The 20,621-nt window shown below is 38.8% G+C and overlaps 1 protein-coding gene across 2 annotated transcripts in view; it reads right to left on the reverse strand.

Moving 5' to 3' along the window:
• LOC124865431 (CUB and sushi domain-containing protein 3-like) overlaps nucleotides 1-20,621 on the reverse strand; it is a 359,430-nt gene that overhangs the window by 69,636 nt on the left and 269,173 nt on the right. For both annotated transcript variants that reach the window (XM_047360499.1, XM_047360500.1), the window contains exons 50-56: nucleotides 19,233-19,418; nucleotides 18,384-18,578; nucleotides 15,529-15,702; nucleotides 11,529-11,702; nucleotides 9,502-9,675; nucleotides 5,123-5,308; nucleotides 3,143-3,316 (exon numbers count right to left, since the gene is read on the reverse strand). In XM_047360499.1, coding sequence (XP_047216455.1) covers nucleotides 3,143-3,316; nucleotides 5,123-5,308; nucleotides 9,502-9,675; nucleotides 11,529-11,702; nucleotides 15,529-15,702; nucleotides 18,384-18,578; nucleotides 19,233-19,418 — 1,263 coding nt within the window. The remainder of the gene's footprint in view (nucleotides 1-3,142; nucleotides 3,317-5,122; nucleotides 5,309-9,501; nucleotides 9,676-11,528; nucleotides 11,703-15,528; nucleotides 15,703-18,383; nucleotides 18,579-19,232; nucleotides 19,419-20,621) is intronic.

Genomic DNA, 20,621 nt, shown 5'->3' on the forward strand with positions numbered 1-20,621 from the left:
CCAAGTCAACACTTTAAACTATTAGTTTGCCATTTGGAAAAAATGTTACCATGATAGGATGTACCTACTGTGAAAGAATATTAAAATAGGAAGGTAAATGTCAAAGTAATCCACGCAAATGTTAGGCATTTGCGTTTTCCTGCAAAGCGTTACCTCTACAGTTCTACCACAAGGTATCCAACATAGAAAGAAACAAAGCTCCACTGGATAAGCGTAAACAGGTTCTGTGTGTAGAGATTTTACATGTGTCAAATCAAAGCGCCTTTCTATTACAATCACTAAAGTGACGTTAATAATGAGCCTATGGCGCCCATGATTCTATCGCTGGCTGTCACTGTCCAGCAAGAAATGTGAGGATAGCTCTGACTAGGAGACAGAGCTGAAAAGATACAATCAAGTGCATTTCCTTAGTATCTAAAGATCTCCAAACCTTCAAACTGCCTGAGTAAATCCAAAACATCCGAAGTGAGAAGAAAGACTGAACTGCCCTTTGAGAAAGAGAAAATAACCGTAATTTAAGTCTGCTTACAAACAGTACTTCTGGTTCAGTTAGTTTAACAAACCAAGTAAAGACATGGAGAAAAAGATCCGCTTAAATAGTCAGTATTGTTTAAGTGTGATGAGAGGGAAGAGGCATGGAAAGGGCTGAGAGGCAGTTATACGATGTAACACCATTTTTCTCACTTTCACAAAAAACATCAAAAGGAAAAACTACAATTTATGGTATTTAAGCAGACCCATGGAGTTGGATTTAAATGAGTTATACCTGCAAAGCAACCTCTTCAGACCATTTAGATTCAACCTTTCCACTGTCCTTAAATTTCTTTTAAGATGAAGAATCCCTTGAACTGAAACAATGAGGAATAAAAGTCTTTGGTTTCTGTTTGGCACTGGCTTACTATCTTCCATCTTTTTCAAAGATTCATTTGCCAAATGCAAAGGCATCAGATAAACCACAGGAGTGCCAGCTCAAAAATGTTAAAAACCTTTTAGAGTACACGGTGAGTTTTTAGGTAGCAAAAGGTCAAGTATTTTGGGACAGAAGCGAGTCATTTAAAAAAAGGGGGGGGAAAGTCTCTGTTCAGAGTTTGATGGTATTAAATTGGCTCAGTTTGCTTGGAACTCAAAATGTTTTCTAATATCGTAGGTGGGCTCCAAATATTTGGCTCATCTTACTGCAGCGGTTTTCAACCCTGCCAAACTGTGACTTCATTTTGGTGCCTTTTAGGGAAATTCTGTCAGAAAACAGACTGTTTCTTAAAAAAAAACAAATCTTGACAGCATTATTCAGCGGTCTTTCTAACTACTGAGACACAATGTGGTTTCAGTGAAAACAAAATGTAAAGTATTAAATGATTACTAGAACATGTCAGCAGCTCCAGTAGTTTCACATTTCAGTCAGAGGTTCCTTTGCAGACAATTTAGTTGCATACCAGCGTTATCACCACCGGTTCCATTCAGAGATGAAGGGCATTTTTTAATTGCATCAGCATATGTTTTAGGTTATGTGCAGGCCTAAACTGGGTTGCGACCACGTAATGCAAAATCACTGAATTAATGCTGTATGTGGCAAATGGGTCTAATCTGCCTATACATTGCCAAAGTGGCAGCTTGAGGTAAAAATTGGACTTCCTTGTTTAGTTTAAAACTGCTGTTGTTTTCAGTTATGAGCACCTATACTGTGTTACAGTGCCTAACACTGCTTTTAAACACCTCTACAGAAAAAAATCTAACCATCAATGACAACACCTGCTAAAACAAAAACACAATATTTGAGATAAACTGCAATTATGCCTATGTGATGTCATGGTTGGAAGAGCAAGAAAATTAACTGGAGCTGTAACACACAGTACTCAGAAAGTAAACATTGCCTCATGTTCTTTCACCCCACTGTTTCAAAGGGAAGCCCTCCTTTAATAATTGTCCTTTATTACATTTTTTTTAAATAAAATATTTCACTATCTTATGCCAGGGATGCACGGTGGTGCAGTTGGTAGCACTGTTGCCTTGCAGCAAGAAGGTCCTGGGTTCGATTCCCAGCCAGGGGTCTTTCTGCATGGAGTTTGCATGTTCTCCCCATGCATGCATGGGTTCTCACCGGGTACTCCCACAGTCCAAAGACATCTCAGTTATGTTAATTGGTCTCTCTAAATTGCCCTTAGGTGTGTGCATGGTTGTGTGTTGTCCTGTGATGGACTGGCGACCTGTCCAGGGTGTACCTCTTGCCCATAGACTGCTGGAGATAGGCACCAGCTCCCCGCGACCCACTATGGAATAAGCAGTAGAAAATGACTGACTGACTATCTTATGCCTACGTCTTCTCAGGGCCTTGTCTATATACTTTGAAAACTTTGACTGAATGCCACTAATTTTAAAAATCTCTAGTCCAACATATTGTACTTTCAGACATTATCGTTATTATTGACAGTTAAAATGAAAGATTTATACTTTGTAAAAGCCTTTTTTTAATTAGACTGTTCATCAAATGATAAACAGTGAGTATTACTGTACCATAATATATCAGTTATATCTGTGGGCTGTCACGTATCCTCTGCAGACCTCAGACAGTTAGGGCATGCATAAATATTGAGCCTCAGTCTAAGCAGCTCCTTTTTAGTAATCAGAACCGCTACCAACTCAGAGCCAGAGAAGAACAGGTCACTTGCAGCCCACTACTGAATATTATACAGAGGCTTTAAAAATTTGATTTGGCTTTCGAAGTGGATATACACTATTACTGCTGAAAAATAAGGGATTCTACAGTACTTCATATAACCAAGTACACTCCAGCTCCACACCACTTTTTGTTCTACGGACAAATATTATGTTTGTGTCTGGGTTTTATTAAATATATGAGTTTCGGTTATTAGATTTATTTGATTTTCTTCATTAATGTTTAAGCACATCTAGCTAGGTTTGCTAAAACACTGCATTGCAAACTGAGCTGCTGAAAGATGTGATTATTTTCAGGAAGTAAAGAAAATGTTCTTTTGCACATTTGCTCAATAACCTGTTTCTTTTTAGCTATCAGTATTGGTGCAATTTATGTTATTTTCTATGGGAACACAAACAAAGCACCAAAATAATTGCTTTTGTGGTCGGGGTGTAAAATACCACAAACTATTTGTGTGGGTCAACGTGCCTGAGCAGTGAGGCAGTGGACCGCTCCAGTGTCCGTTCAGCTGGCAGGTAAGTGATGAGTCTCCAATGAGCTGACGGTCTTCGCGACAGGAGTAGCGCACTGTGGAGCCAAACGTAAACTTGTCCCCAGTCATCACTGCGTGGGGCGGTGTGCCTGGGTGGCCACAATCAACTTCTGCATGAGGGGAGCAGGAAAGGGATAAACGTGAACAAACTGATAGCTTATTTCTGAATACCTTAACATACTTGATAAAAATTCCCGTTCACTTGTACACACACATATTGTGTTGTCTAATGGAGGAAGAATACGTGAATACTTAGAGATATATTAACATTTTTACTTTTCTTTTTTCAACCTTGTCTTGCAGCACAGAAAATTATATAAAGCTCAAGGAAATTGTTAAATTTAGCAAGCACCCCTCTAGTAAACAGTTTTGGATTGTGACTTAGATTCAGAAAAGCCTAAATAGAAGGAGCAATTTGAGCACACATTCATGAGACCATTTGATTTATATTTCACACTGAAGGTTCTTTGGATATTTAAAGAGCTCTGTTCCAAAGGCTCTTCGTTTCAGTTATTTCATATAAATAACACGTGAATGGGTCATCAAATTGTCAAGTCATTGTTTGAATTTGAAAAAGGTTACATTACTGCTGGGGGAGATTTTGGTTTTTAGTAGATTTGTAAATCTTAAATGCTCTAGAATAACTGAACGCCATCTTAGTTGAGAAAACACACAGCCTTCTAAGAAAAACTCTAATAACCAGGTGTCTGCTGACTTTCCAAATTTAGTACAACTATTCATGTTCAGGCAGCAGTGCCATCCACAGTTCTTCTTGCACAAAGGAAGTGACATCAAAGCTGAGACTTGTCACTTTAATGTAGTATTTATCATTTTCTACTTCAAAGTGAAGAAAAACTGAAAAACTGTAACATCTACTGCAGTCGCTGTGGTCTGTTTGCTTTTCTAAGTTGTTTGTTCAGCAATGTCACAAGATGCATGGAAGTCTGTATAGCTGTGAGCTGCACATACCAATGGACCTGTGGGGACAGAATGGGAAATAATGCATATTTAATAGGTGCCAAACATTAAAAGAAACTGGACCTTTCATATCCGAGGTTGTGTCAACTGTTTCTCTGGCTGTATTTTTCACTGTGTCCAGTTATCTGGCCTTGTTAAACGTGAACTGCTCTGGGCTCCCAGCATTGAACTGATATCGATCAGTTGCAGAGGTATTATTCAAGGATTAAAATATGTCCTGTGCACTTAATGTGATGCAATTTTATCTATTTTATCTAATTTGCCTGTAAATAGCAAGCAGAAAAATTATGCAAAACACACATTGTAATAACTTACACAAGGCTGCAATATTTTTCTACTTTCTATGCTTATTGGCATTTTGTCTGAGTTGCTACTGAATCTGCTTGGTTTCCTAATGCAAAGCAAGTTTCTATAATTCAGTAAACACTAACCACAACCAAACTGTCAATGATGCCTGAAGCAAGTTTCTAAACACGTGACTTCTGGGTTGCCTCTTTAATTAGTATTTGATTTGATCAAATAAATGATGAGCTTCGTCTCTCTACCATGAAATTAAGTGTTTTTTTCAGCCTGTGTGGAAAAGGGTGAGCTATACTTCAGATAATTTCAATAGAAATAGGTGATTATTGTTAGTAGACTCAAGCATTGACGGAATGCATAACAACCCAGGGGTTTTGCTGCAGAATTACACACCCAGGAAACCACTGCAGTTCACACTACACAGTTGTTTTAAGTTAAGTGTTTAGCTTTGGAGAAGCATTATAAGAACTGATTTAAAAAGTCTGAACAGATATTACCAATCAGCGACCGTAGAAACTTCTACCGTTAAAACTGGAAGCAAACGTAAACAGAACAAGGCTTGGGATACTTGGGAAATATGATTAGAAACATAAACACATAAATGCCTTATTTATACTGGAAAGAAGTTTCCACCTTACCAATGCATTCTGGGAGAGGTTTGTCCCAGTGACCCATTGGCTGGCAGGTGAGCAAGGATGAGCCGAACAGGTAATATCCGGGGTTACAGTCGTAGAACACAACACTGCCAAATGTGAAGTTCCCATGTTCGATCTTACTCTCTCTGATAGAGTTGGCTGGAATGCCTGGATCTGTGCAGTTCACCACTGTGGATAAAATACATGCAATCAAACCCATAATACCCTTCAATAATTGCTTAAGTAGTTTAACCACGTTTAAGGAAAGTCAGAAAAACACTAATAGCATAAAAGCATGTTTTTACTGAAAATATATTTACTCCAAATAAATAAATGTAGGGAAAAAGGGTCTTTTTTTCTTTTCTTAGAAATCTTTTGCCTTTAGTCTTTCTTTTTATGGATCTTATGATATATACAGGCCCCACCTTATCATGCGTGCTTGTATATTCTAAAAATAGTTTGCAAAACCTGTTTTGATCCCTTTCCTTAAACATCTATTAAATGTGCTATTTAAAGGTCATTATTGATGTTCTGCAGTGGACAGCACACATTAAAGCCAAACTTTACTTATTTGCATTAATTCCAAACCTAGCTTATATAAATGCACCAACCCTGTATTTTGCTGCCATGGCACAGACAAGCATATGGCACTCATTGCCAATGCACTCTAAGAATCAAAATGCAGAGGGGTGAATTCACAAAGCATTGCAATGTCCCTAATGTTTTAGCACGTACTGTTTGGTTGGCTTTCGTACAGGTTTTAAAAAGCAGATTGCATCAAATATATGCAGAGGCAAACAGCTTATCTAGTCCACAAGATGCAAGCAACCGGCACCTAGTTTTTGGTGTCAAATCATAGTTTTCCTCTCTTCATCCACAAACACAGCAAATGCAGAAGGTGAAGTAGATACAAATATTTAACTTTGTTAATTATTATTTTAAATAAATAATCCTGATGCTGCACTCAACAAAACTACATGGCCATTTGACTGCATAAGGGAGGAATCACTTTCATCATAACCATTTAGATGTAACAAACGGTCTTGATGATTCATTCAAAGATGTGACTTCCCTGTGCTGTGTGGTGTAAATCCACTAGTGAAGCAGGTCAGGCTTTTTTTTTCTTATTCTGCAACAAAATTCCGTCCTGTTTTTTCCAAACTGTACTTGTTACAATTGGTTTTGGCCAAGCTGTGTAATGCAAACAGCTCTGGTCTTTAGGACTGTAATTTACTCTGTCTATAATTTACATAAATAAACATAAACATAGCAAGACCTTCCCATAAAAGCATGTACATAGCCTCATTTAAATTAGGGCAAACAGCAACAGTACCAAGAGGCTGTTTGCCTGGCAGAGCTGTTATACTGTAGATGGAGATCTGCCGTTGCATCTAGTTTAAGAAATTGAAGGATTTCACACATTTAGCACCTGCAAAAAGAGTTATTAGTTTGCCTAAAAGATTATTTAATTAACTAATCCTACAAATATTGTTATTTAAATGTACATATCCTGTAATATATGCTTTTTATTTATACATGTTTGATCAAATTGGTGTGCTAGATATATCTACTCTGTTTTTATTGCACCCTGCTTTTGTTAAGCTGCTATAAAACAGCAAATTGTCAGATTTGTCTTTAACATGGCATTAAGTGAATACAAAATCTTAATGTGGCAATCTGCCTAAATCCATCCACACATTTCACAAGGGATATTTCCTGGAAACTGTTCACACTGCATTTTTTTTGCTTGAATCCTAATTTGCATAAATGTTATCTGTCAGCACATATGCTTGCGAGTTAAAAATAGAACTGTCGTTATGACCTAAACAGTGGCTTTTTCTTTATTCAACAAACAGAATGAAAAGTATATTTGTCGGGGTCTGGGATACAGTGTGTGTTTGTGTTTTGTCTGCACTTTTGTTGTCAGTTTTCAGATGGTGATAGAGTTTCTCAGGTGTGCTAGGTGACAGGTGCAACTGATCTGCTGATTGCAGGACGAGTATTTAAGCAGGAGGCTGCCAGCACTTCAATGCCAGAGTGTTTGCCTTCAGTGGTAACAAGCTCAGCCACTACTAAGCTATGCTTTGTTCCTTGCCTCGAAGCTGACTTTGTGTATGTTCCTTCGCAGGCAGAAACCTGAATCTTTTGATTATCTTCGCTGAACACTGACTTCAGTTCCAGAAGTTTCTGGACGATCAAGATTACCTACGTTTGCTGGATTTCGTTTGGATTTCGTTTCCAAGGACCAAGCTGGCAGCTTCTTGTTTTCCTCCGTCTTCTGAACCACGGCATAAGCGTACCCTGTCCACCTTCCAACGCAAGTATCTGAACATTGAACTAAGTCCTGAACTCACCAGAACTCACTCTATAGCTCAAGTAAAACCATCTGGACTTCTCCGCTTCGCACACCTGGACCCCGACTCCCTCTACCCCTGGCGACCTGACTGCACTTGTTTAGTAAGCCATTCTTCTGATTACAATAGTTCCGTGTTTCACCAGTTCTCTTCCCTCTCCAGACTCACTTGCTGTAAATAAACACCTTTCACTGATTCAGTTGTTTCCTCAGAGTGTTCTTCTGTATGTGGGTCAGATCTACTATGAAAATAATGAAAATATTAGGCCATCAGTATCAATAGCTCCTCCTGCTGCTCCATTAAAACCAAATAAACATATATTGTCAAAAAAAGAAGCTATTTTAAATGCAGAAAAAGCTTCACTCACAAAACTTCATTACTGACAAAGTGGCTCAGCTCAAATCAGATGAAGGTGAATTAGTCTAAAGTGTCATCAAAATTAAAATGAGTGACAAACCTCCCTCCATGTCAGAACATATTTGTGGGAACATATTTTGACAAAGGTAGTCATGTGTCATATGATGAGACTTTGATCCTTTACGCTGTGGTGCTATTCACTTAAATAAAAACTGTATTGCCTAATGTGTAACTGTCAACAAAACTGAAGTCAATGAGACATGGTTTGTCTAAATGAATTATTGTTGCCCTGCCCAATCTCTGCTTTGCAAGTTCCTGATGCAGCAACCCTTTTAGGTCACAGCGTCACTAGATCCAATATGAATTAAATGTTTATTTTTAATATGCAAAATTCCCATTTTAGGAAAATCAAACCAGATTACACTTCAGGGTATCAATAAATAGTAAACAAGAAAGTTAGTTTTCCTTGTAAATTTCAATTAATTAAATAATTAAATACCTCTGGTATTCTGTCAGGACTACATTATCAACATCTATTATGTTTGAGACACAATTCTAGACACAGAGCAAAATACATGTAAAAGACTGTTCTCGGCTATAGTTGGACAAAATCACACTTCCACAACAATAAAAACATATCTATAATCTTGCAGGATGTCTGTGCTGTATTTCATTTATTATATTCTGCACTTTCCTTCTTTTAAAATAAGAACTGTATGCAGTTTCACTAAAAAAGAGCAGATGAAGAAAAAGCCTAAATTATGATCTAGTTTCCATGCAATCTGATATCATTATTGAGATTCCTCATCTCTGATGCTATGGCTCAAAAAAAAAAATGGATACATAAAAATTGTTATGTATATTAGTACAACTGTTTTCTTTTTTTCATTTAGCCCAATATCTATTTTGAAAATTCATTGTAGGGGGCAGTGGTGGTGCAGGTGTAAAGTGGGCAACCCATGTACGGAGGCCTTGGTCCTGTTGACTTTTGCCGCAAATCCCTCTCTCCACCCCATTTCCCGTCAGCTCACTTTTAAAAATAAATTTAGAAAAATAAAGGCCACTAGTGTGTAAAAAGAAAAAGAAAAAAAATTTTTTTTTTTGCTTACGTTAAAGCAAGCTGCCAGTTGCTATCTGCCAGTTACTGATTGTTGAATGATTTTGACACATCTGCAGGATGTATCATTCTTGTGGTAACCCTATCTTCAGATAAAGGAATAATCCCACAACACCTGGAAATACTTTCTCATTCTGTTCCAGCACATTGCCTGGATCCTATTTCTGTTATCTGGCAACTACCTGCTTTCCTTTTGGCTAGCCTTACACACAGGGAGAAGCATTAAATAAAAGTGGCCTTTGTTATGGAAAAGAAACAAACAAAAATAAATAAAAACAGCTGTAGTTGATGTAATACCCTGCTCTTGAAATGGCTCCATTTTGGATGGTAAATAAGCTGTTTAAGCTGCATCTAATTAATCAAAATCCTTCAAATATGTTTTGATTTTGAGTCTGGGTTGTTTTACATCCATAAACAATGCATTCAATGCCAACAGTAGATATGGTGGAGACAGCTGAGTTCAACGATCAAAGTGCAAACGTGTCCCTCTGATACCTAAATGCTGTCAGACTGTATTTATAAATTCTGCAGGCGCTCTGTGGCAGGGACCTTACCTCTGCATGTCGGAGGCTGATGGCTCCACTGGCGGTTCGCCTGGCATTGAGCTGTAGAGGGTCCCTCCAGGGTGTAGCCTTTGTTGCATGAGAAGCGCACAACATCATTGTAGTTGAAGCCATCGCCTGTGGTGCGGCCATAAATAGGGCTGCCAGGGTGGCCACAAGTGACAGCTGTGTTCACAAACATCAAGAAGATACGTGTTGGAGAGAGAACATAAAAAGTGTCTAAGATAAAACGCAGAAAAGCATCACCATGATTAAGGTCACACAATTTGCCGACTGTTATCGTATTCATCATTTAATCAAACTCAGAGGGTAATGAGGGGATAACAATTCAAGTCATAACCAGGTAACATGGCAAATTTCAGTTCACTGAAAGCATGAGGAATTTGAGAATCACATAAGCTATTCATGTTTAGGCCAAACATTTTAGAGTCTTTCAAGCCAAAATAGAAAAGCCTAGAGTAAAATAGAGACACACAAAAAACATGAGGTCAACAGAGAAATTGGTTGGTGACTTGATCAGCCCTGAACCTTGATCGGATAGAGGGAAACTCAAAAATCTAATATTTTTCCAGTCAGTTCCAAGCAATGTACCTCACCCAGACCAGTTCATGCTGAAAACAACACTCTTTGGTGTGGAAGTTGTTACTGAAGGAAGAAAACTCAAAGTTAATGAAGTCTGATCAAAAACAAATATTGCCCCTTTTCCACTGGCTCGATTTGGCCCTACTCGACTCCACTCGGCTCGCTTTGCGAGCGTTTCCATTACAGTTTTTTCCATACTGGTACAGTATGGAAAAAACTGGTACAGACTTTTTTGGTCCCTGCTCCTGAGCAGGTACGACCGGGGCTGAGTAGGGACTAGATGTGACATGACCAGACTGCTTTTCACTGATTGGCCGTGGGAGGAGGAGAAATGAGAAGGTTTTCGTTGAGACGGTGCAGGTAAAAGTTAATAAAACTCAAGAGCAACTTCAATAATATTAAGGACCACAGTGGCCAGAGCAGGTCATACATGTAATTCACCATTTACGGGTCATAAACCATGCCTGAAAGCTGACAGAAAAGAAAAAGGACAAATCACCTTTCTGAATTACATGCAGGCAGAGCACTGTATGTAATAACATCTTAAACCAGCTGATCACACATAAAATCAGCTGTTCAGAGGCACAAACATTTCCCCCAAAACACACAAAACAAAACCATCATGAAACGTGTTTGGTTCGGACATTTAGTGAACCAGCGTCTGCAGGAGGAGGGAGCAGGCAGAGAGCAGCTGCCCGTAATCAGACTGCTTGCATCGAACCAAACAGGAGGACGGGCCCGCTGAATCTGCAGAGCACGAATATGCAATAGCCAACCAAAAACTTACTTCGAAAGTCAAAAGTCTGCGGTTTTGCACTTTTAAGTCCTTGTCCTCGTTATTGCCATTGCTGAGACAAAAACATTTTCATAAAACCCAAAATTTTAACTTCTTCAGGCAAACCTTGGACCTTCACCATCCAGACAGCAGCGTCTCTCCTCTCTGCTCCTCCTGCCACAGCCCCTAACATCAGAACCCCTTATTTTATAAGTTCTGGCTGGGTTGTGGTCCAGATAATTATGCCAGTGGATCATTTTAGACATAAAAACATAAATAAGACATTCTTGCATATACATTAATACAAACGTTTTTAGTATGTACTTTATTTATGTTTTTGTTTTTTATTTATTTTTTATCATTTCACACAGATTACTTTATTGAGACAATGTAACACAGTAACGTTAATAACAGCACAGCGCTCTACACTTATGGCTGGAGGCGGGGCTTCAGTCGCCATAGCTTCAGCTGTTGTGGGGTCAGTGGAAACACAACTGTTACCTTACCGTGCAGAGCGAAACCGAGTGGTGCAGAGCCATGCCGACGATTTAAATGGTGGATCTCTTCAAAAAAATATCCTTTAGTTTTTCAAAACATATACATACACAATGTATTACAGGTTCTCAACCTGTCTCTCTAAAATAAACATAAGACCACTTACATATACAAACTGGGAGATGTCCAGACCAGTTGTGGTCCTGCTGACAGATCCTCACAGAAGAGCCTATAAGCCTGAACCCAGGGTTGCATTGGTAAACCACAGTGTCTCTGTAGCCAAAATTTTCCCCAATAACCTGGCCATTAACAATCTGCTCAGGAATGCCACAGTGACCAGCTGTAGAGGAGTAAAGAAAATTAGTGTTAACCTTTTCTTCCTACTCATTGTTCTTTTTTTCTCTTAATTTATGGTTTTTCTTTTTCTCAAAGGGATATTTTCTATGAAAAACAAAATAAATATATTACTTGTGTTTTTTCTGATATGTAACCAAAGTATACACTAATAAGGTGCTGCACTTCCTGCAGGAAATAGAACAAACTTGAAAACAACAGATGCAGTTGCACTCAATAATTCACTTCAACTTTCTATCAATGAGAACAATGACCTCCAGTGGCTCTACTATTAATGGATGATAGCTAAAAGGCACAAACACAATTATGATTGCACTTTCACATTTAAATACAATTTTGACAACAATGTAAATAAATTAGATAAGGGGGCATGTTTTTTAAAGGTCTATACATTTTAATGCAGGCACGTTAAATTAGTTTGGTCACAACATGTATTGTATTTGGAAAGCATATTTCAACTCATTATTCCTGAAATGTTATATCAAAATTCATACTGACTTTGGCCTTGGTTGTGAATACTATGCTTGCCTAATCTACTAGAGAGACAGAGAGAGATGCACATCTGAAATCCCTGAAATTCTGTGCACATAATCATGTTACAGCCACAATAAATCCTGTTTTTTTAAAGAAGAAAGGCTACTTTCTGAGATTTCCTCTGCCATTTAATACCTGAGAAACCTCATTTCCCTAATTCACTCCTGGACACAGAAACTCAGTGGAGCATTTTATTATCACACTTCAATTGAGAGCAACAAGATTCTATGAAGATAGTGCTGAGGTGGGCGTCTTTACCACGAGGTGCTCAGCTACAGGGGTTGGACAATGAAACTGAAACACCTGTCATTTTAGTGTGGGAGGTTTCATGGCTAAATTGGACCAGCCTGGTAGCCAGTCTTCATTGATTGCACATTGCACCAGTAAGAGCAGAGTGTGAAGGTTCAATTAGCAGGGTAAGAGCACAGTTTTGCTCAAAATATTGAAATGCTCACAACATTATGGGTGACATACCAGAGTTCAAAAGAGGACAAATTGTTGGTGCACGTCTTGCTGGCGCATCTGTGACCAAGACAGCAAGTCTTTGTGATGTATCAAGAGCCACGGTATCCAGGGTAATGTCAGCATACCACCAAGAAGGACAAACCACATCCAACAGGATTAACTGTGGACGCAAGAGGAAGCTGTCTTAAACGGGATGCTCGGGTGCTAATCCGGATTGTATCCAAAAAACATAAAACCACGGCTGCCCAAATCATGGCAGAATTAAATGTGCACCTCAACTCTCCTGTTTCCACCAGAACTGTCCGTAGGGAGCTCCACAGGGTCAATATACACGGCCGGGCTGCTATAGCCAAACCTTTGGTCACTCATGCCAATGCCAAACATCGGTTTCAATGGTGCAAGGCGCACTAATCTTGGGCTGTGGACAATGTGAAACATGTATTGTTCTCTGATGAGTCCACCTTTACTGTTTTCCCCACATCCGGGAGAGTTACGGTGTGGAGAAGCCCCAAAGAAGCGTACCACCCAGACTGTTGCATGCCCAGAGTGAAGCATGGGGGTGGATCAGTGATGGTTTGGGCTGCCATATCATGGCATTCCCTTGTTCTAATACTTGTGCTAGATGGGCGCGTCACTGCCAAGGACTACCGAACCATTCTTGAGCACCATGTGCATCCAATGGTTCAAACATTGTATCCTGAAGGTGGTGCCGTGTATCAGAATGACAATGCACCAATACACACAGCAAGACTGGTGAAAGATTGGCCTGCACAGTCACCAGATCTAAATATTATTGAGCTACTTCGGGGTGTTTTGGAGGAGCGAGTCAGGAAACGTTTTCCTCCACCAGTATCACGTAGTGACCTGGCCACTATCCTGCAAGAAGAATGGCTTAAAATCCCTCTGACCACTGTGCAGGACTTGTATATGTAATTCCCAAGACGAATTGACTCTGTATTGGCCGCAAAAGGAGGTCCTACACCATACTAATAAATTACTGTGGTCTAAAACCAGGTGTTTCAGTTTCATTATCCAACCCCTGTATATTGACCTCACCAGTCAGATTACAAGCCAAGTAAAAGGTGCCTCTCTTTATATGAACTGATCAAAAGTTGAGCTAAGCTAGGAGACTTGGTGCCATACAAGTATTAAATGTACTAATGCCACTAACTCAAGGAAAACCTTTGCAATCTGCGCCAATATGACTTTGAAATCCGATTTTCAAATTATGTACGGTGCATTGCAAAAGCCTTGATAACCCTTGAACTTTTTCATATTTTGTTCTGTTCTACATGGTTTAACATTTTTTACAAATAAAAATTTAAGACAATTGGTTTGCATTGGTATCCAGATATGTCCCGCTAAAGCTATGTTTCTACCAGGATTGCACATTGAGACAGCTGAAATTTAGTTTATTCATTTTTGATAAATAGGTGAAGCTCAGTCAAATTGATTGGACTTTGACTGGACCATTCCAATGCATCAACGTGATGATGCTGCCATCATCATGTTGAGCAGCTCCTCCAGAGTTAGAAAGTGTCTCCTGACAGCTTTGCCGAAGAATTTGCAATGCCTATCAGTTTAGGTGGAGCTAAGTGTTGGTAGGTTTGCAATTGGGTACCTCTTTTCATCTTCAGATGATTGAATAAACAGTGCTCTATAATGTGTGGAAACCTTGGGATATTGCTCTGACTTGTCTCATGTGCTCCTTGGTCTACTTGAAGCTGTTTCTTACCTCTGCCAAAGGGGTTATGTTTTTGTCTGAGTTAGTTTGTCCATCTGTTTGCAAAATATCTCAAAAAGTAAAAAGATTTATTTTCATGAAATTTTCAGAAAAGGTGCGTATTAGTAGAAGAATTAGATGATTCGACTGGTGATGCAGAGTACCATCTGGATCCAGTATTTTTTTGAAGGATTTTTTATTTTTTCCTGGCCATGGCGCAACAACTTGAAATACCCACATGGTTTGTGCCCATGTCAGCAGCTGACATGCAGTGGCCTTGGGGGAGGTCTGTGCTCTCTGAGTGCATTTCTAGAGTTAGGGTATAGGTAAGAACCTATCAACAAGAATTTGCACCTATCTACTAATTTGATGACTTTTCAAGGCAACTGATTCTGCTAAATTTTACATGCCACACTTTTCAGAATTTAGTTTCTAAAGGAATGAAAACCATCCACCCTTTACTTTATTAATATGTGCTAAATCGTGTTGGTCTATCATAAAAAATCCTAATGAAATACATTGAAATGTGTGGTTGTAACATGACACTATGAGAAATCGCTCAGAGGAACTGTACTTATCACAATGCAAAGCTGTGATGAGATGTAAGCGAAGCCGTGTCATGTTTTCTTGTTTAAAAACACAAACTGAGTAAATGTAACTTTGCCAGTATGTCTTGGATGGTGCTCAACAGATTCAGACAGGCTGTGGCTATACATTATATACTTCACAAACATGACATTAGGGGGTATAACTTGAAGCCTGCATCATATGGTAATGTAATATAATTCTCTGCAGGTAGTTGCTGAATGTTTGTATTATTTTCTCTGCAGGCTCTGTAACAGTCTGAAGTGTAAAAGAAGCCTCATTGAGAGCAAATGTGATATCAATTGTGGACCATAAAAAAATTTACATCTTCCAAAGTTTTTATAGACACTAGCCGTACACACTTGGCAACAGAGGCAATTATAGCCACTTTCTGCTTCCCCTTCTGTTTCTATTCCAGTTGGCCCAACCAACAAAGCTCATGTTCAGTCTAAATAACTTGCCAACAGTTTCTGACCTAGGTCAAGAACATTTACAACATGCTTACCCAGACACTGTGTGTCCATCCCACTCCAAAGGCCAGACAGAAGACATTCTCTAACTGTAGATCTGGTTAAAACATAGCCAAGGTTACAGCTGAAAATAGCTGTTGCTCCAAACGTAGTCTGCGTCCCGATTTTCTTCCCATTAGGAGGAGTAGGAAGATCACCACAGGAAATAACTGCAATAAGATAAAGAGGATGGTACAAAGAAGAGGAAGGAGAAAGAGGAGGCACCGAAAGAGTGAGTAGCAAAAAAAAGACAGAATGTAAGAGGTGATGGAAGTTGGCTTACATCTTGGAAGTCAATGGGAGAGCACAGTCATTTACACCCATCTTACCGACTTTAATGCGATAAAAGCTGACCTGTACTATTTCACTGGGAAGATAATGATGGTGTTTTTCTTTGTCCAAACATCTTTCATCACACTTGCTGGCATCTTGTTCTTCCATTACACAAGCCATTCAGCTCTTTTGCTTCAAAAAAATCCAGTTCCCATGGCAGCAGAAAAAACGTTTGTGTCCTTTAACGCAATAAACAATATCTAACACAGACTGGGAGCAGAATAGGTGAAAAACAGAACTGAATCAGTAGGATAATGTTTTAGGTACAATATGAAAAAAGTATATATTTTTTAAGCCTTGTGATATATCTTGTAAACTGAAGTTTTGTAGCCGAGGTGACATGTGACACTGGCAAGACCATTTTTAGTATTTTAGTACCTTTTCTTGAAAGACACATTACACCCTATATACATTTTTTAAGTCATGTTATATTAATTAAATAATGTAGCAGACTGTCACATTAAAAACTAGACTCAGATGTGTCCTGATTGGTTGTGAAAAATTTTTCATTTTTTTTATTCCTTTGCCAAAAGCAAAATATGGTTAGAAGCTAAATGGATAAGAAATGTAATACTTTTAACATATATATTTTTTTTTTTACTTGTCGCTCATATTTCACTTAAAAATCCCATGCACTAAGCAGTGCACATTCCCAAAAAAGTGAATACCTAGGTCCAAATATCTTTAAAGATGACGCCTCCACTTAATGGTGTCACATTCAGTTTCAGTCCATATAGTCTGACTTTCATTATATTTCTTCAATCTTTCATAAATTACATTCACATTTGGTTCACAAAGAATTTAGTGTTTTATCCTTGTTTTTCAGACTCTTATTCAATTTATCCAAACTTTAGTGCTGTAGTATATGTTGTGGAACATATATTATTGTGTAAGTTTTATGTTTGTGACAATTTAGCATTGTTCAAAATTTTACATGACATGGTTGTCAGTAACAGGTCCCGATGGGGAAGTGGCTACCTACTACACTTTTCTCACTCACGATGATTCAATTTTTAATGCATGTGTTAACACAGCAGAAAAGTTTAATCTTTCATTGAAATAGTCAACTTAACGCCTGAACAAACATAAAGATAACTTCATCATAACTGTTAGGGTGCGTTTCTGCATAAACACAGACTGACAATTACAATAATGATCCACATTACCCATAAGTCATTGGGGCCATGGCCACCTACTCAGACTTTCATTTAAAACACTGTATTGCCAAAAGTATTTTTTTGTCTACTTTTACATGTACTTTGATGACATCCTGTTCTTAATCTATAAGGTCCAATTTGTTGATGGAACCACCATTGTCTGCATCAGCAACTCATCGCAATAGTAAACATCTTCCACAAGGTTTAGTGGTGTGTTCATACATGAGAAAACTAGAATTGCAGCCTCTGCTCTAAACCATCCCAAAGGTGTTCAAGAAGGTTGAGGTCAGGAACTCTGAATGCTTCAGCATACCAAGAGATTTCAGACAATTCCATGCTCCCAACTCATTGGGAACAGTTTGTAGATGGTCCCGTCCTCTTCCAACATGACAAATCAAGGTCCATAAAGATATGGATAAGAGAGTTTGGTGTGGACGAGAGCACGGCCCGCACAGAGTTCTGACCTAAACCTGGTAGAATACCTTTGGGAGCAGGGACTGAGAACCAGTCCTTCTCGTCCAACATGAGTCTATGACCTCACAAATGTGGGAAGAATGGTCAAACATTCCCATGAAAATGCTCCTAAACCTTGTGGACAGCCTTCCCAGAACAGTTAAAGCTGTCACAGCTGTAAAGGATGAACCAATGTCATATAGAACCCTATGCATTAAGGATGGAATGTGGCTTAACTTCATATGCGAGTCAAGGCTTGAATACTTTTGGCAATATAGTGTATATATTTTTTCACATAAATATTTGTACATTCATCATGACAAGGTAAAGACCAAAAATCAAGCGATAGATCCAAAATTGACATCTTCAAGCTTGATTAAAGTTAGCAGGTCCCACATGGACAATCCAAATACCTTTGGGAAAAGAGTATTATGGTCTGCAATGATAACAAATTAATGTATTTGACCATAATGACGAGAGATATAGCTGGAGGAGTCAAATGTAGGCGTACAAACAAAGAATCCAGAATTGTTTAACTTGGCAATTCAACAACTAGATGGTTGAAACTGTGAGTGATCCACCAGAACAATGGTCCACACATCAAAACCAATTTTGGAATAGTTCAACCAGGCTTACATTAAGCTTCAGAAATGGTGCTCACTTCAACCCTATTAAAAGGTTTTTATTTGAGCCTGTATTTATGTGTGGATTAGAGAAAATCTATAAGAAATTCAACCTTGAGCACCAAATTCTTTATTTTTAGTTTTAAAATTAATTGGAGTTTTTTGTGTACACTCCTTCCACTCCCCCAAAACAACAGTTCAAATTCATCCCTAAAGAACTAATAAAAATCTGTATGTAAACTTTTCACCAGTCCTGTATGTATTGCAAAACTAAAATATGCTCACTTCTACATCGAGGTCTCTCATTTCTCCAGCTCCACGCTCCACTGGCCAGGCACTGGATGTTGGCAGGGCCGACCCGATAATACCCAGGGTTGCAGATGAAGATGATTTTAGTTCCATACTCATAGTGCGAACCATTGACTATTCTCCATCTCCCATGGTCCAGAGAGAAGGAACTAAGACTGGGGCACGTCATCACTGATGGGTGAAAAACAAAGCAGGTTAAAAGAAGAATCAGTTTCAAGACAAATTTAGAAGCAAAGCAATAAACCAATCAAAGAGAAAACCAAAATCACATTCTAGTCCAATAGGATTTATAAAATTCTGCTTCCATGTGTCAGTGTGAGATATACACAAACAGGAAAAAACACCGTTCTCAGAAGAAAACAATATTGTCAATCAAGATTTGCTGTGACTTTCTAACTTGAAGGAAGTGCCCTGGAATATCAAACCCTTACTCCCCTGTGAAATACAGATTTGCTATCAACTATTATTCACCTCTCTCATCATATTCCAACAAGTTGATGTTTTTATTATAATATATTTAATCAATGTCCTCTAGGACCTACTCCATATTTTTATGACAGAGTTTTGTTAAATTATTATTCTCTACAAGCTTTCAGAAAGATTTTTTTCAGTAAGTAAGAAACTACAGGGAGGTTTATCAAGATTATAGCTCTCAATAAATTTTGGAAGATTTATAAATGTACTTCATTCAGAGAAAATAATTTCATATCATCTCTCAGCTCCTTACTGCACATCCATGTGTTTTTTTGAGATTACCACATCTTCCTAAATCACTGTCCATCCTCCCTCTCCCTTTCAGTCCTCCAAGCAGCCTTCTGGACTCACCGATGCATCGGGGTATCTTGTTGTGATTGCTCCAGGTGCCGTCTGGCTGGCAGACTGTGGTCGTCAGTTCTTTGGAGGAGAGCCGATAGCCACTGTTGCAGAAGTAGGTCACCCGTGTGCCGACGGAGTAATCAGCAGCAAGCACACCTCCGTTCACTGGCGCACTGGGCACTCCGCATGACACAGCTAGAGGCAGCAAGGGGACCATTGTCGGCACATATTTGTGCAGAGCAGAAGACATGTATTAGATAGAAGTCTAGAAAAGGTAGAACACATTGGCTTGACAGCTACATTTTCGTGCAGAAAAACACACGTGTTGTAAAGGCTGTTGTAGCACACAAGCACTGTCAGGTTTCATAAATTACACAAGAAGCTAACTCTCTTACTTTCTAAGGATAACAATTTCAGGGACTAAAAATTCAACAGATATAATTTCTCAACTTGCAGCAACCAACAGAATTTTGACAACCATCATTCATGGCAGACCCTTGAAGATATCACAGCAGGGACAACTCATGTGTTATTAGCAATCTTAATAACATCTCCATTGAAGAAAATTGAGTCAGTGCTAGTTACCTGGTACTGTGCTTCATGCCTCAATGTGGTTGCTTAGTGAAGCACTTAATGGAACTGAGTTATATCATGAACAAATGAGTTGCACCTGCCAAAACCTCTATTTTAAGGTGTTACATTTCCGAGAAAGCCATCCAGCTCTAACATCTGCCTTTATAACAGTACTGCAGGAAATCCTGTGCCCTTACACTTAACACATTTGATTATGGTATTTATGTATTTGGCCTTTGGGTCTATACACCTGCTCATAAAATTTTAAAAGGTAGACAAAAAAAGAAAATGACATATGGGATAAGTAAAATACATTCAGGTGGGTGATCAAATTAAAATCCACCTGTTTAGATATAAGTATCATAATGTTCAATTATGAGAACATAACATTGCTTACTTTAGGTTTAAATATTTGCCCTTCAACTGTGACAGTTGTCCTGTCAACACGTTCTACAACCAGAGATCTGGATCTCGGCACCTCCTCCACAGTTGCCATGGGCCTGTTGGCTGCTTCTTTGAAACATGCACTGCTTGCCCAGCATGTTGGTTTAGGTGGATAACTATGTCTTTTCAGGTCTATGTCTTTATCCTTGGGATATTGTTTTATAACCTAACTCTGCTTTACACTAAACTTTTCAACAACTTAATCTCTGACCTGTCTGCTATGATCCTTGGTCTTCATGATGCTGCTTGTCCTTCAGTGTTGTCTAACAAACCTCTGAGGCCTTCACAGAACAGCTGAATTTATACCGGGGTGCCTGGTGGACTTCATTTACCAGTTAGGTAATGTCTGAAATTTGCTGCACTGAATGATATTTAGGGTAT

The sequence above is a fragment of the Girardinichthys multiradiatus genome, chromosome 3, assembly GCF_021462225.1.
Source record: "Girardinichthys multiradiatus isolate DD_20200921_A chromosome 3, DD_fGirMul_XY1, whole genome shotgun sequence".
Classification (NCBI taxonomy): domain Eukaryota; kingdom Metazoa; phylum Chordata; class Actinopteri; order Cyprinodontiformes; family Goodeidae; genus Girardinichthys; species Girardinichthys multiradiatus.